Here is a 15765-nt window from a genome sequence, read left to right on the forward strand (position 1 = left end):
AAATTTTAGCTGAAATTCAATTTTAGAATTCAATTATTTAAATACAAAAATAAATAATTTATTAAATAATTGAATATTACTCAAAAGTAAATTCTCATAAAGAATTTTATCACCAAATTTTTAAATAATAAAATTCTTCCGACGAATTACAATAAATTTTTTAAGAATAATTACATTTTTCCAGGAATTCAATTATTAAAATTGAATAAAAAATAATTGAAATTCTGCGATGAGTTTTACTATTTATGAAAATAATAAATTGAATTACTAGAAAGAATTTTATTATTTTTAAAAATAATTTAATCTATGTAAAAAATGTTATTAATTATGTAAATAATTGAATAATTGCGAAGAAATTTATAAAAAATTTGTAAATAATTGAATTCCTGTGTAATTTTTATTATTTATAACATAAGAATATTTAAATGTTTGCGTAGAATTTAATCAAACAATTTTTTTAAATAATTGAACTCTTGTGAAATTTTTATTATTTTTTTTAAATAATTGAATTCTTTTGGAAAATTTTATTAAAATAGTTGATATTGAAAATCATTGAATTGAGGATAATTTTTGATAATAATTATTCAAAGCTTGCCAAGAATTTTATTAAAATTTTTGAAAATAATTGAATTTTTCCAGAAGAATTTTATTACTTTTAAAGATAATTGAAATTTTGACGGAAATTTGTAAAAAAATTTTGAATTTCTTCGAAGAATTTTATTACTTTTGAAAATAATTGTATTTCGGTGAAGAATTTTATTATTTATAAAAATAATTAAAATTTTGACGAGAATTTCAAAAAATTTTTGAACATAATTGAAATTTTGTCATAAATTTAAAAAAATTTTTGGACATTATTGAATTTTTGCAAAGAATTTTATTATTTTTGAAAATAATTGAATTCCAGTAAAAAATTTAATTATTTATAAAAATAATTGAATATTGCAAAGGATTGAACTGAGGAAATTTTTTTAAAATAATTGAATTTCGAAGGAGAATTTTATTATTTTTAAAAATAATTGAATCCCTGTAACAAATTTTATTATTTCAAAAAATAATTGAATTATTGTGAAGAAATTTATAAAAAATTTGTAAATCGTTGAATTCCTGGGAAATTTGTATTATTTTTAAAAATAATTTGAATTATTGTGAAGGAATTTATAGAAAATTTGTAAATAATCGAATTTCTGTAAAATTTTTATTATTTTCGAAAATAATTGAATTATTGCGAAGAAATTAATTACTTTTGAAAATAATTGAAATTTTGCTAAGAATTTTATTAACATTTCTTGAAAATAATTGAATTTTGCAGAATTTTATTATTTAAAAAGATAATTGAAATTTTGACGAGATTTTTTTTTTAAATTTCGTTATGAATTCTAGAAATTTAATTTTTTTGCAGTACTTTTAATAAAAATTCCTGACTTCCCTGACCTGTGGAAACCCTGAATTTCTATTGTTAATTTTTAATTATTTATTTCTAATATTTTTTTTAAACTAACAATTTCTCTAATTCTTCGCTAATTTTTTCTGTACTTTTTTCTAACTTTTCTCTAATTTTATTTAGCGATTCTTTCATATAATTTAAAAAAATTCCCTTTTACGGTAAAAATTAATTAAAAATTTAAGATTTTTCAATCTTTTGATATAATTAATATGAGATTCCTAATTGACGATCAATTATCTTATCGTGAGAGCATCGATAGAACAGGGGTGGAAATAATTGAGTTTGATCCCTTCATTTTCGATTAAGATTGGCTCCCCCTTTCTTTATGTGTAAAGAGCGAGTGCGATTCTCCATAATGGGATTTAGGATTTAATAGCTATTAGAGACAAAGATGAAGAAATTTATCAAAGTCAAGTCATTATTCTGCAATTTCAAGAGGGTAAAGCAATAATGATAATGCACTTATCAACCCTCTTTCACAGTAATAATTAAAGTTCAGTCAAGTACAATAGAAAAAGAAAAAAGAGCAGAGGAAAAATTTACAATAAAAAAAAAGAAAATATCTCTATTACTATATTTCTTTTTTTTATAATATAGAATAAAATAATATAAATAATAGAAGAAAATAATAATAAAAAAAAGAACAAAAAGAAAAATTTACAATAAAAAAAAGAAACATAACTGTTACAATTTTTCCTTTTTTTATATTATAAAAAAAAATAAAATACAATCCTTCCTCTATGAGGAAGCAATAGTATAAATAATTTAAATAATAGAAAATAATGGAAAAAATAAAACAAATAAAATAGAAAATAAGTGGAGAAAATAAAAACAAAATAAAAAATAATAGAAAAAAATATAAACATAGAAAATAATAGAAAAAGTAAAAATAAAACAAATAAAATATGAAGAATAGAAGAAAATAAAAAATAAACCAAATAAAATATTAAAAAAATTTAGAAATTTGAAAAACTAGGCTAATGGAGTGATGTTGGAAAAAATTGTCATTTACCCCAGATTCCTTGAGTTTGGATAAATTGGGCATGACGTAGAATTTGATGCCATCAGCGGCACCCGGAAGTGTAACACCACGGATCAGTAAAACCGTGAGAAGTACATAAGGGAAGAGGGCTGTGAAATAAACGACCTTCCCAGTCCACTTGACTCCTTTCCAGATGCAAAAGTAGCACATAACCCAAACCAAAAAAAGAGTTACAGCCAATTCCCATCTCACATTACCAATATGCTCGACGCCATCCGAAATTTGAAGTGCCCTTCGTCTATAAACAAATTTCGAAACAAACAAAATTTTATTATCACATTTTTCCAAAAATAAAAATTTTATCATCACATTTTTTACAAAAATAATAATTACAGAAATAATTAAAAAGATTCTTTCAAATAAATACAGATGCTATCTGGCCATGAAAACAGAAATTTTATTCAAAAAGAAATGGGAAAAAATAGTTTTACTTGAAAATAAATTTTATTTTTAAATTTTGATCTTAAGAAAGAAAAGTCCTCCTCTGAATTGCAATTACTTTTTCCTTGTCTTGAATATTCAAATGAACGAGAATTTTCTTTCTGCTCATTTTCTCTCGGAGAATGATAATAGAAAATATTTAAACCGAAAAAAGTTATTTTTTCTCTCCAGAATAGTAATTTTAGAAAATTGAAATTAGAAAGAAATTATAAATTAATTTCTCTCTCTCAGAATAGAGATTTTAGAAAATATTTAAATAGAAAAAAAATGTTTTCTCTCTCAAAATAGTGATTTTTGGAAAAATATTTCAGCAGAAAAAAATTATTTTTTCTCTCAGAATAAACAGTAATTTTTAAAACGAAAAAAAAATTAATTTCTCTCTCAGAATAGTGATTTTAGAAAATATTTAAACAGAAAGAAAATTCTTTTTTCTCTTAGAATTTTGATTTTAGAAAATGTTTAAACGAAAAAAAATTATTTTCTCTTTCAAAATAGTGGTTTTTGAAAATATTTAAGCAGAAAAAAATTATTTTGTCTCTCAGAATAGTAATTTTAGAAAATATTTAAACAGAAAAAAAAAGTTCTTTTTTCTCTCAGAATTTTGATTTTAGAAAATATTTAAACAGAAAAAAATTATTTTCTCTCTCCAAAATAGTAAATATTTAATGTAAATTGAAACTTTGTTGAATAAGAATTAATTTGTAAATACGGTAATAATTTTTTTATGTTCCTAAAGTTTCGAATATTCAAAAAATGAACTACAATTTTTTAACACTTCCTTTAAATTTGAATTTGACTAAAATTGAATTTTTCTGGAAATTAAAAAAGTAATTTTCCACTAAAATAATTCTTTCACTAATTTTATCTTGCACTTTATTAAAGTTCATTTTCAAAATATTTAAATAGAAAAAATTGCCATTCGTTTGATACAAAAAAATCGTCATTCATTTAAACGATTTTTGTAATAATCTTTTCTTCCTTTTTTTCTCTTACTTTCCTTCTTTTTCTTTCACTTAATTGAAATAATAAATAAATAAATAATAGTTTTTCGAAAAAAATAATTCATTTAATTTTGATAAATTTAAAAAAAATTCCCGTTCGAAACTTTAATTACAAAAAAATAGCGAAATTTTCAATTACTTCTAGTTTTAAGAGAAAAGAACGATAAAAAACAATTCTAAATTCGAATCTCAGTGAAATATTATTAACTCTTATAAAGATTTTTACTGCTAATCAAAACTTGATTGTCAGTAGAATTTCACAAAAAACCGTAAAGACTTTTATTGACAAATTTAAGAGAGATTTTTTTATTTTTCTTCTGTTTGTATTATTTTTCCTTTTGCAGATTAATATTTTGTAAAAAATCCCGATGCAGTTCATATTTAAGAAATCTCCTTTAATTGTCGAAATAAAAAGTGTAGATTAAAAACAAGAGTCCAAGAAATTATTTTAAAACTTAAAACACTTTGAAATCTAACAAAAAATTTTGGAAATAAAATGAAAATGTCTCGAAGAAAAAAATAAAGAGAGTGAAAATATCTCGAAGAAGAAAGTAAAGGAAATGAAAATCTCTCGAAGAAAAAATAAAGAGAGTGAAAATATCTCGAAGAAAAAAATAAAGAGAGGAAAAGCGAAAGAAAAAAAAGAGAGAGAGAAAGAAAGAAAGAAAGAAAGAAAGAAAAGATTACAAAAATACATTTTATCTCAAATAGATAAAGAGAAAAAAAAAATTTTTCCCTCAAAGAAAATCAATGTTCAAAAAAAGAAAAAAAATAGGAGATTTGAAAACTTATGGTACTCTATAATCAATACTGAAACAGGATCGTAACCCAGAAAACTAGAACCATCTGCATCTAAACTCAAAAAAAAAAAAATCTATTGACAAAAAAAGAGAAAAAAAAGTAATGATAACAATAATAATTAATTGAAAAAAGATACAAACTCCCAAAATTCTTTGACTGGATCCGCAAGTTCCGGCCAAGTGACGTTGACTTGATTAAGTGTGCACATTTTGTAGAAAGTACCGTTCCTGGCAGTCATATTCCAGCATGGTAAACTTTTCCTCAAATATGGATTAATACAATATTTTGTATTCCACCAGTTGTTGCAGGTGCCCCAGGGTAATTCTGCGGTGCAAAAGAGCAATGATGAAATGTTAGAACATTGATTATCGAGTGCCATCGGTTTTCGAGGATTCCCAGCATTTCTATGTCGAGCTAGTAATCAAGGCTTAGGGAGTACGAGAAGCTTTGATTAGGCTGCCTGTCAAAATCTAGGACATTATTCTGATAAAGAAATATAATTTCAATTTTTCCTTTTTCCACAGAGTCAAAATAATTAAATATTTTTATTTTATTAATTATTATTGCAAAAAATAATTATTTTCTGTAACAAAAAGTTCTTTAAAGTTTTCTTTTTTTACTTTTTCTTAATTTTATTTGGCTTTTCTTATTTTATTCGAAATGAATATTTTTTAAAACTTTTCTTTTAATTTCTCTAAATTTTATTCGCAGGCTTCGTACTCGATAATTAATTTTAAAAAAAAGTAGATTTAAGACTGAAAAAAGTAATAAAAAAGTAGCTATTAAAAAATTCAATTTAACGATTCATTTTTTTTATAATTTCAAAATTAAATTAGTAATTACATTTAGAAACAAAATAATTTTTGTTAAATAAATATTTAAATACCTATTTATTTTCCGAAGGGAATTAAAATATGTTAACTGATATCAATATTTTAAATTTAATTACTGCTAAAAATCGCACTAATTCTTCCAAAGTTCAATTATTTTTTTCATGACATTTTTCAATAAAATTATTCTAAATTTTAATCATTTTATTTCAAAATAAAAATTTTAATATTATTACAGCTTTACAACAATTACAAATTTCAAAGACTTAAATTGAAAAATGTCTTGAAATTCAATTATTTCTATATACAAATTCACACTATAACGTTTTTAATATTCAATTATTATCTAAAATTTTAACTAAAATTCATTTTTAAATCAATTCTCTAAAGAAAGTTTTACGAGAAATCAATTATTTAAATAAAAAGAATAAAAAATTTATTGAATAATTGAATATATCTTAAAATTAAATTCATATAAAGAAGAATTTTTTATAATTTTTAAAAAAATTTTTAAAAATAATTGAATTCTTTCAGAGAATTTTGATAAAATTTCCAAGAATAATTGCATTTTTCGAAGAATTCATTTAAAATTGTATTAAAAATAATTGAAATCCTGCGATGAATTTTATTATTTATTATGAAAATAATTTGAATACTTGCTAAGAATTTTATTAAAATTTCCAAAAATAATTGAATTCCTGAGAAGAATTTTATTATTTATAAAGATAATTGAAATTTTGAGGAAAAAATTTTTTCATTTTTGGACATAATTGAATTTCTGCGAAGAATTTTAATATTTTTGAAAATTATTTGAAAAAGTTTGCGAAGAATTTTATTCAAATTTTTGAAAATAATTTAAATTCGGGGAAGGATTTTATTATTCAAAAAGATAATTGAAATGTTGAAGAGAATATTTTTTCATTTTTGGACATAATTGAATTTATGCGACGGATTTTTTTTATTATTTTTGAAAATAATTGAAATTTTACAAAGAACTTTATTAAATTTTTTTTAAATATGTAATTAGATTCTTGTGAATAACTTTATTATTTTTTTTTAAATAATCGAATTCTTAGTGAAAAATTTTATAAAAATCTTTTTAAATAATTGATTTAAAAAGAAAATAATAATAATAATAATAATAATAATAATTGGAATGTTTGGAAGAATTTTACTAACATTTTTGAAAATAATTAAATTTTTTCATGAAATTTAATAAAAAATGTATTAAGAATAATTGTATTTCTCAGAAAAAATTTTATTATTTATGAAAATAATTTAATTTTTAATTTCTTATACAGAATTTTATCAAAATTTTTAAAAACAGTTGAATTCTTGTAACGAATTTTATTAAAATTTTTTGGAAACAATTTGATTGTAACTGAAGAATTTCATTCAAATTTGTGAAATTAATTAAATTTTTTCAAGAAATTTAATAAAATATTTAATAAAAATAATTGTTAAATTCTAATAAACAAATTATATCCAAATTTGTTAAAATTGTAATTGTAATCTTCTCAAGAATTTTAATAAAATTGTATTAAAAATAATTGAAATCCTCCTAAGAGTTATAAAAATAATTGAATTCTTGCGAAAAATTTTTTTTTCAAAAAAAAAAATAATTGCAACGTTTGGAAGAATTTTATTAAAAATTTTTTAATTGTTTCTAAGAATTTAAAAAAATTCTCTGGGAATATTATTTTTTTTCAATTATTAGCGATTTTAAAGTAGTGCAAATCCTCAATTTCATTCAATTTTACTTAATTTTATTCAATTCTATTTAATTTTATTCAATTTTATTTAATCTTATTCAATTCTATTTAATTTTATTCAATTTCATTTAATTTTATTTAATTCTATTCAATTTTATATTTAAAAAGATTTTTAGAATTCCTCCTGCAAACAAGATTTTGCTAATGAGAAATAGAGCGCATGCGCCGCGATAATGAAAATAAGAGAGAAATTCTCGTTTTTCTCTATCGCTCTCATTATTGGGGCGCATGCGCTCTATTTTTCGTCGTATTTAACCTTAAAATTACAGTAATATCTCCGATGTCTCCTAAGACCGTTATAAAAATTGTTTCCCAATTCAAAATAGTTATTTTTGTAATTAAATTTGATCTTATTTATTTAATTATTATTTATTTAATAACTATTTCATTTTATTTAATTAATTAATAATTAATAATTGTTTTTTCAATTGCATTTGAAATGTTGGATCCTCAAAAACAGGGTACTAATGGCAAAAAAATATAAAATTAAATAAAAAAAAATTATAGAAATACCTATAAATTTTATATACTAACCACTGCGCATGGACATGAAGAAGTAAAATATCGCCCAAGCGAGGATAACGATGTAATAGACATTCATCCAACAGGACATGACAGCTGCCGCGTATCCAATGCCTTTAAACAATGGCGCTATTTTGAATACACCAAGACCGCCGATTGTTAACATTTGTCCTAATGCCAATTCCATGAAAAACATTGGAATTCCAGCGAGAATAAGTGTGAGGAAATAGGGAATGAGAAAAGCGCCTCCTCCATTTTTGTAGCACAAATATGGAAACCGCCACACATTTCCCAGACCAATGGCAAGACCCACCTGTATGTGCATAAACACAGTAATTAAAATTCTTTTAGTTTTCATAATTATTCCATTTTATAAATAGTGCACAACATTCCTTTTTCGTATACCACTTGTGGAGCAAAATTGGACAATTACATTTTTCCCCCAAGCAGATTTTTTTCGCAAATGTGAATCTTCTCTTTCTCATTTGCAAAAAAAAAATCTGCTTGGGGAAAAGGAGAAATAAAAAAACCAGAAAGTTTCGTGAATGTAAAAATACTTGCACGAAAAATTCTGGTTTTAGTTCGATCTTCGATGTTTGTGAATTTAAATCTTTTGTGTTTTCACACGAATTTACAAATGCAGAAAACTTCCGAATGTATTGAAAAAGAATGTTTTGTAAAATTCTACGTTTGTAGAATTTTGCGCACAAGAGGATTAAGAATTATAGTTTGAAAATTACCACACTGAGGATAAAATCGAGTTTGGTACTCCATGTGTCCCTCTCTGGAAGCTGCTTAGTTTTGGAGGTCGATGGACACGTTACGTTAAGGGATGTTTTGGCAGCATCGGTATTATCCGAATCTGCCAATTCTGGATCCCTCGAGGTTTCTGTCATGTTTCTATCGCTATGATGCCCGCTTCTATTACCCTATGGCGCACACAATTCGCTATCTCTTCGTCCAAGTCGACTCCGAGCTTAAGTCGATGTCCTTCAACCAGGAAGCTGTTGTCGAGACATAACAGCGAATCTAAAATTTCAAATATTTACCCAATTGTAGCATGCTCGTCAAAAATAATCCTTTATACCTTTTGCCGGGAAAAGTTTATACCTTCTGTTTCAAAAACAAGGGATGAGAGAAATTAAAAATCGGGTGATGTGTAATCAATTCAAAAATGGGTTTTTTGATGACTTCTTCGCTTCTTCAAAGTGTGTTCTCTGATCAATCTTCTGGACTTCTAGCTTCTAGTTAACACTGGTCAAACTTTAGAACTGATTTCTTTGTTAATTCAGAAAGAAACTCCACAAAAAGTGAATCCTTTGCTAAAAATCTTTGACTTGTAGCATCTAGTAAACACTGTTCAAAGTTTCGAACTGCTTTCTTTGTAAATTCAGAAAGAAACTCAACAAAAAGTGAATCCTTTGCTAAAATATTCTGGACTTCTAGCTTCTAGTAAACACTGGTCAAAGTTTGCGAACTGCTTTGTACCGAAAACAGTCGCAACAATTCGAATTTAACTCGCAAAAAGAACTCCGAAATTCTTATGTCCGTTAGCATACCGAAAACAGTCGCAATAATTGGAATTTAACTCCCAAAAAAGAAAACTCCGAAATTTTTTTAGTCTATTAGTACAGTGGTAAAAATTCGAAATCCGGAAAGGTAACCGAAACGCAAAACCAAAAACGAAAAAAGCATTTGGCATGCGAATTGTTATCAAAACCCCGAAATCCGAAACTGAAACTGCAAAAGTGAGCCATATGAGTCACCAAGAGTCACTTAGGAGACAATATGAGTCACTTAGGAATTACTCTGAACCACTAGAGTGAATAGCCCCTAGAGTTATATCCCTTATACAACACGAAACAATTACTTCGAGTATGCATTCATCAGTTATCAAAGTGCAACCACAGTTTGCAATTTTACCTCTTAAATCTAAATTTCCCCTGCTAGCAGGGAATCATCAAATTGCAATCAAGTTTAGTCATTCTTTACCGGAATTTTTAATACTGATTTATTACCAGAAATTAGCATAAAAAAATTGTCTATGTGCAATTCTATTTGTTTAATTAAAATAAATTGTATCCATTTTTTTTCATGAGCTTTATAATAGACCAGTAAATTATATTTGTTTGTATCTACATTTTATACTTGTCAAGTTGTTTGATTATTTTATGAATTTATTCTCAAGTGCACTTGTCTCCTGAATATACAGAGCAATATTCTCTCTCGACTGCCTATAGTATTCTCTCTCGGCTTGTTACCGCCTCTGTCATTATCAGAAGAGCCATTAGTTTGTAAACTGTATGCGTATTCAAGCAATCCCACCAGCTGTTTTGGATGTGCGAAATTCGCCTCCAAACATTGTGCAACAGCAGTTTATATACTAAATCAAAATTTCAAAGGACACATGAACGCAAAATATCCTCTCCCGGATTAATTTCCATTTAATACCTAATATAAACAATATGTTTAATGTCCATTGTACATATGCATAATAATAAATTCAATTTAAACATTTCGAATTCTAAATATCGAAAGGGTTGTGTATCACTATATGCTCTTCTCGGGGAAGATTAATTACAGCAGTAAAACTTTTAATTAAAAGCAAGGATGGTTGGTGGTGTGGAACTAAATTCGGAAAACACTTGTTACTTTACGCATGAGAAATAAGGGAATTAAGAGTAGTTTTGATTTTGTTTTTGAATAGAAGAATCAAACGCAAATTGTTTCTTTAGGTTCCAAAGGATTGAATAAAAAATAAATTGTTTCATTGTTGCTCCAAAACTTAGAATGAAAAGCAAATTGTTTCTTTTGGTTCCAAAAATTCGAATCTAAAGAGAACTGTTTCTTTTAGTTCCAAAAATTGGAAACAAAAGCGAATTGTTTTCTTCTTGTTTCCGAAATTCCAAAGCAAAAGGGAATTGTTTCTTTTGGTCCCAAAACTTAGAATGAAAAGCTAATCATTTTTCTTTTGGTTCGAAAATTTTGAATTGTTTCTTTTAGTTCTAAAAGTTCTCTAATCATAAGCAAATTGTTTATTTTGATTTCAAAAATCTGCAATCGAATAAATTTCATGCTTATAAATCAGAAAACATTGGTTCTAAAAATAAAAAAATCCGTTTAAATATTTCGCTCGTTTTTTAAGGTTTGGAAATATCAATAAATATTTCGCGCAGTGAATGTGCAGCTGATAATATAAAACCCATCAAAAACTTACTTGTCTCCCGCAAGAAACTTTTTACACGAATTTTCAGTTGATATTTCAAGAAAACTACATTCTGGCAAGGCGGCACTTTTTCATCCTGCTACTATCCTTTCAAAACTTGCTCAAATTGCTTTTATACTCTCGCGAACTTTTCTTATCAACCCAATATTTTAAAAGTAAGAAACTGTACACCTATATAAAATATGCATTATTCTATGGTTTATATTTTCGCATAGAAAGAAAGGCAAAAATATATCAGAGATTTAATTTTTCTTATTTAAAAGAAGAAACAACTTGTACTATTCCGGAATATTAATAAAGAAAATAAAAAAAATAGTGAAAATGAGGAAACAAAGTAAAAATATATAGAAAGTAAAAAATTAAGATAATAAAAAATAAAAAAAATAATAAAATAAGGAACATAAAAAATAAAAAAAATAAAGATAATGAAAGAAATAAAGAAAAAAAGAAGAAAAAAGTATAAAGAATATAAAAACCAGTAAAGATAGTTAATTATAAAAGCTGATAGTATAGAAAGAGCTACATATATAATAATCTTTGAAATGTTTCAACGCAGCATTATGTGGAGAATATTTAAAATGAGATAATTTTATGTGCCATCAGTTTCAGGACATAACCTGAGAAAATAGACTTTCTTGATAAAGTTTAGCTTTAGCCAAACAGAAAATTTAACCACAGGAGAATATTTAGCTTGAATAATAAGTGTGCAAAATTTACATAGAGAAAGATGCTTTCAAAGAAGAAAAAAAATATATAGAATATACTTTATTATCCATTGTAAAAAGGATGACGTGAAGAAAAATTTCGAAAAACTTTAATAAATTTTTTTATATTTGTCTTCACATGACTATAATGCATAATATGTAAATTTAATTATTATACTAATTAACAATTTTTTTAGATGTTCTAATTATTTTTACTAAAAATTTAGTGGAAAATATCAAAAAGTGAAAATTTGTATTATATTCTTAAATTTACACTAATTTGTTTAACTTCTAGACTCTGAACTATTAAAGGTATCAAAATGAACGAAATTAATTAGTTTCTTCTTCAAAATTAAAATTTTATTACAATAATATTACGTCACGTATCGAAAAAATAAATTATAAAAGTTTTTATTTAATTTTTAATTATTAACTAATTTACTAATTAATTACAATTATTTATTATTTTCAAAAACTTTAATGCAACTCTTCAAAGGAATTCAATTATTTTTAAATAAAACAGTAAAATTTCTCAAAAGAATTCAATTTTAAAAAAAATTCCACATTAAATTCTTAGTGAAACTTGAAATATTTTGAATACAATTTTAATTAAATTTCTCGAAAAAATTCAATTATTTTTGAAAATTCTAATTTAAATTTTTAACAAGATTTCAATTATTTGCATAATTTATAAAATTTTTCGCAGGAATTTAATATTATTTTAAAGAATTTTAATAAATTAACACTATTTAGTAATTTCTTCTACAATTATTTAATAAATTAATTGTTTCGATTTTTGGAAGACGTATATATAAAAGGCAAAAGAAAAACACTCTTTCACTTTTTTAATTTATTGAATTTTAATAAAATTATTCTGAAAAATTTTATATTATTTTGAAAAATTTCAATAAAATTTTTTATAAAAAATAAATTTAATTATTCTTTGAAAAAATTTTACTCTTTTCGTAAATAATAAAATTCTTTGCAATAATTCAATTATTTTGAAGAACTTTGTTAAATATTCATTTATGAGAATTGAATTATTTTCATAATTGATAAAATTCTTCATTGAAATTTAATTATTTTAAAGAATTTTAATAAAATTATTCTGAAAAATTTTATTATTTTCAAAAATTACAATAAAATTTTTTATAAAAAATAAATTTAATTATTCTTTGAAAAAATTTTACTCTTTTCGTAAATAATAAAATTCTTTGCAAAAATTCAATTATGAAAAATTTTAATAAAATTCTCCATAAGAATCATTATTTGATATTTCTAAAATTTTCAACATTCAAATGAATAAGAATTTTTTTTTAATTTTCCAAAATTTTAATTTGATAAATATTAGAAATTTAGAAAAAAAAATTATTTTTCCCAATGCCTAATTTTTTTTTTATTGCCCATGCGCGAAACTTTGTGAGAAAATCGTGCGAACATAATATATTTCTTGCATCTTAAACACCCATCAGGATCATAAGTAATTTCAAGATCAACTTTTCTCATCAATCGTCTGATGTTGACATAATATTGACAATGAACTCACACACTATAAAGAGAAAGATAAGAACTTTTTAAAAGAGCTCCTTATATTTTTCCCAAAAAAAAAAAAAATATTAATGAAAGAAACATTTTTTCTGACACTTCGATATTAATTCTCGAGATGAGAAGGGAAGAAACGATAAATGATTAATAGGAAATGAATTCAAATACCACAGTTTATTTTATACCATCGCACACGTTCGATATGGCATTAACAGTAAAATGTATTTAATAATCCAGTATATCTATACATATATTATTGAACTCCAATAATCAATATATTATTATAATCTGATCGCACCGAGATAATATATATAACCGTGCGGTAATGGGGCGAAGAGTGGAAAATGCAATTGTTTAAAAGTACTCACGAATAGTTTTGCATATTGTTTTCCAGAATTTATTAATGACTATTAAATTAATAATAATTAATAATAACTAAATTTATTAATGTTTTTTCGAATTTATTAATGATTGTTAAATTAATAATAATTAATAATAACTAAATTTATTAATGTTTTCCCGAATTTATTAATGATTTTTAAATCAATAAAATTAATAATAACTAAATTTATTAATGAATTATTATTATTATTATTATTATTATTTATTATTTTTTATTATGGAGTGCAAGAAATCTAATTATCGTAGCTTATTGAAATTAATGGAATGTTTCCCCATGGGGGAAATACTAACACGAATATAGATATAGGTACCTATATAGGTACCTATATTGTGTGAACGAATCAATTTCACTCGATTTTCGAATTCGACACATATCGCAAAGTGGAAAGCATTGTCTTTTATCCGTGAAACTGGAACAATTGGGTAATCGGTTTCCGCAGTTTTTCGCCGAAGCTGAAATTGCCCCCAAGCAACTTCCGTTTCTGTTGAAGGGGGTATTTTTGAAAATTGACCCAAAATCCCGGATACTCCTCATCATAACTTGAAAATTTCTCGTCAGAGTTCATGGTCATCGGATAGAACTAATCCAGAGCGAAAAAATTTTCAACTTTCAAATGAATGAAACATTTTGACGATACAAAATATTTTCAAAAAATTTCCAACTAAAATGTAAAGCAAAATAATGTAACAAAAATGATAATAATAATAATAATCAACAAAAATAATAATTCTATTCGTTGTGTGGAAAATAATTATTTACCAAAAAATTTTTGATAATAAAAATTAATGAAACAGAAGAATAAAAAAAAAAAAAATTAAAAAGTAATAAAAAAGGAAAAAGTTATTAAAATAATAAAAAAAAATTTTCTGTTTGGAAAACAAATATAACGTCAAAAATTTTATTCAACGGTCGAAAATAAAAGATTATTTAATAAATTTTTAAATGCTCTTCGCGAGAGCATTTAAAAATTTATTAAATAATCTTTTATTTTTTGAAAAATATGAAGTTATAAAAACTTTTTCTCCTAAAAGAAAATTTTCATTGCGAGAGAAAACTTTTTTCCACATAAAACAAAAATAAAAATATAAAAAAGAAAATTTGCATTTGTTTTGAAAAAAAGAAATAAAATAATATGATAAAATAATATCATATAAACGGGGTCACATGTATTGTCTCACAATTTAAATCACTTATGAAAATGTCGACTACTGTCTGGAAAGTTATTTTTGCTATCTCTTTTATATGAGCGAAAAAAGAGAGGAAGCACAAAAATCAATTTTCGCACCTCAAATGGCAAAAAAAAAAAAAAAATTATTAAATTTTAATAATAAAGCACGCGATTAAAATTAAGTTATTTTATAATTATATAACTATAAATAAAATATTATAATAATTTTAAATTAATATGAGAATTTTGAGAATTTAAAAATAAAGAAATAAAATAACTGCATTTGAAAAGAAGAAATCTTGTTGATAATTAAGCGCTGAATCTATCGATTAAAAAGTCCGAGTCCGGTCACTCAACGATCTTCAACGAGAAAATTACTCAGTCTTTTCCGTCCCGCCTTTTACTACTTACGACTCAATGGATTTCATTCTCGTAAGCTTATGTATATATAAACGCACACGTGCATATTTAATGCGCGCCTGTGTATAAAGCGAAATTTGTCTCTTTAGATTTTACAATGAAAACTAATAAAATCATTGCTCATATGCATATTCTTGTGGTATTTTATTTAAGAAAATTTCATAGTTTTTGTAACATTTGCAAATTATAGTCATAAAATAATTATTGTAATTATTTTCGACAAAAATTTTAAAATGGAAAAAAAATTATATTCGATTCAAATAACTGATTCATTTGACAAATCAAATAAATATTTACTTGAATCAAAGAAATATTTACTTGTATCGAATAAATATTTATTTAAATCAAATAAACTGTATATTTCAACCAATAATTTCAGTATATTTACGGTCTAAATTTGAATTAGTAAAAATGTTTACTAATTCGAATTAGTGACTGACTTT

At 23.9% G+C, this 15765-nt stretch overlaps 1 protein-coding gene across 2 annotated transcripts in view; it reads right to left on the reverse strand.

The window, feature by feature from the left end:
- The window catches only part of LOC122512814 (sodium- and chloride-dependent GABA transporter 1), a 32196-nt gene that overhangs the window by 10000 nt on the left and 6431 nt on the right, over positions 1-15765 (reverse strand). Inside the window, exons 1-5 of one of the 2 annotated variants that reach the window (XM_043628892.1) lie at positions 8967-9104; positions 8597-8885; positions 7869-8169; positions 4873-5056; positions 2460-2727 (exon numbers count right to left, since the gene is read on the reverse strand). In XM_043628892.1, coding sequence (XP_043484827.1) covers positions 2460-2727; positions 4873-5056; positions 7869-8169; positions 8597-8752 — 909 coding nt within the window. In that variant the 5' untranslated portion in view covers positions 8753-8885; positions 8967-9104. Of the gene's footprint in view, positions 1-2459; positions 2728-4872; positions 5057-7868; positions 8170-8596; positions 8886-8966; positions 9105-15765 lie in introns of those variants that run through there. The other variant, XM_043628891.1, reaches the window with a different exon arrangement.

Source organism: Leptopilina heterotoma, unplaced genomic scaffold (genome assembly GCF_015476425.1).
Source record: "Leptopilina heterotoma isolate Lh14 unplaced genomic scaffold, ASM1547642v1 Lhet_128, whole genome shotgun sequence".
NCBI classification, from domain to species: Eukaryota; Metazoa; Arthropoda; class Insecta; order Hymenoptera; family Figitidae; genus Leptopilina; species Leptopilina heterotoma.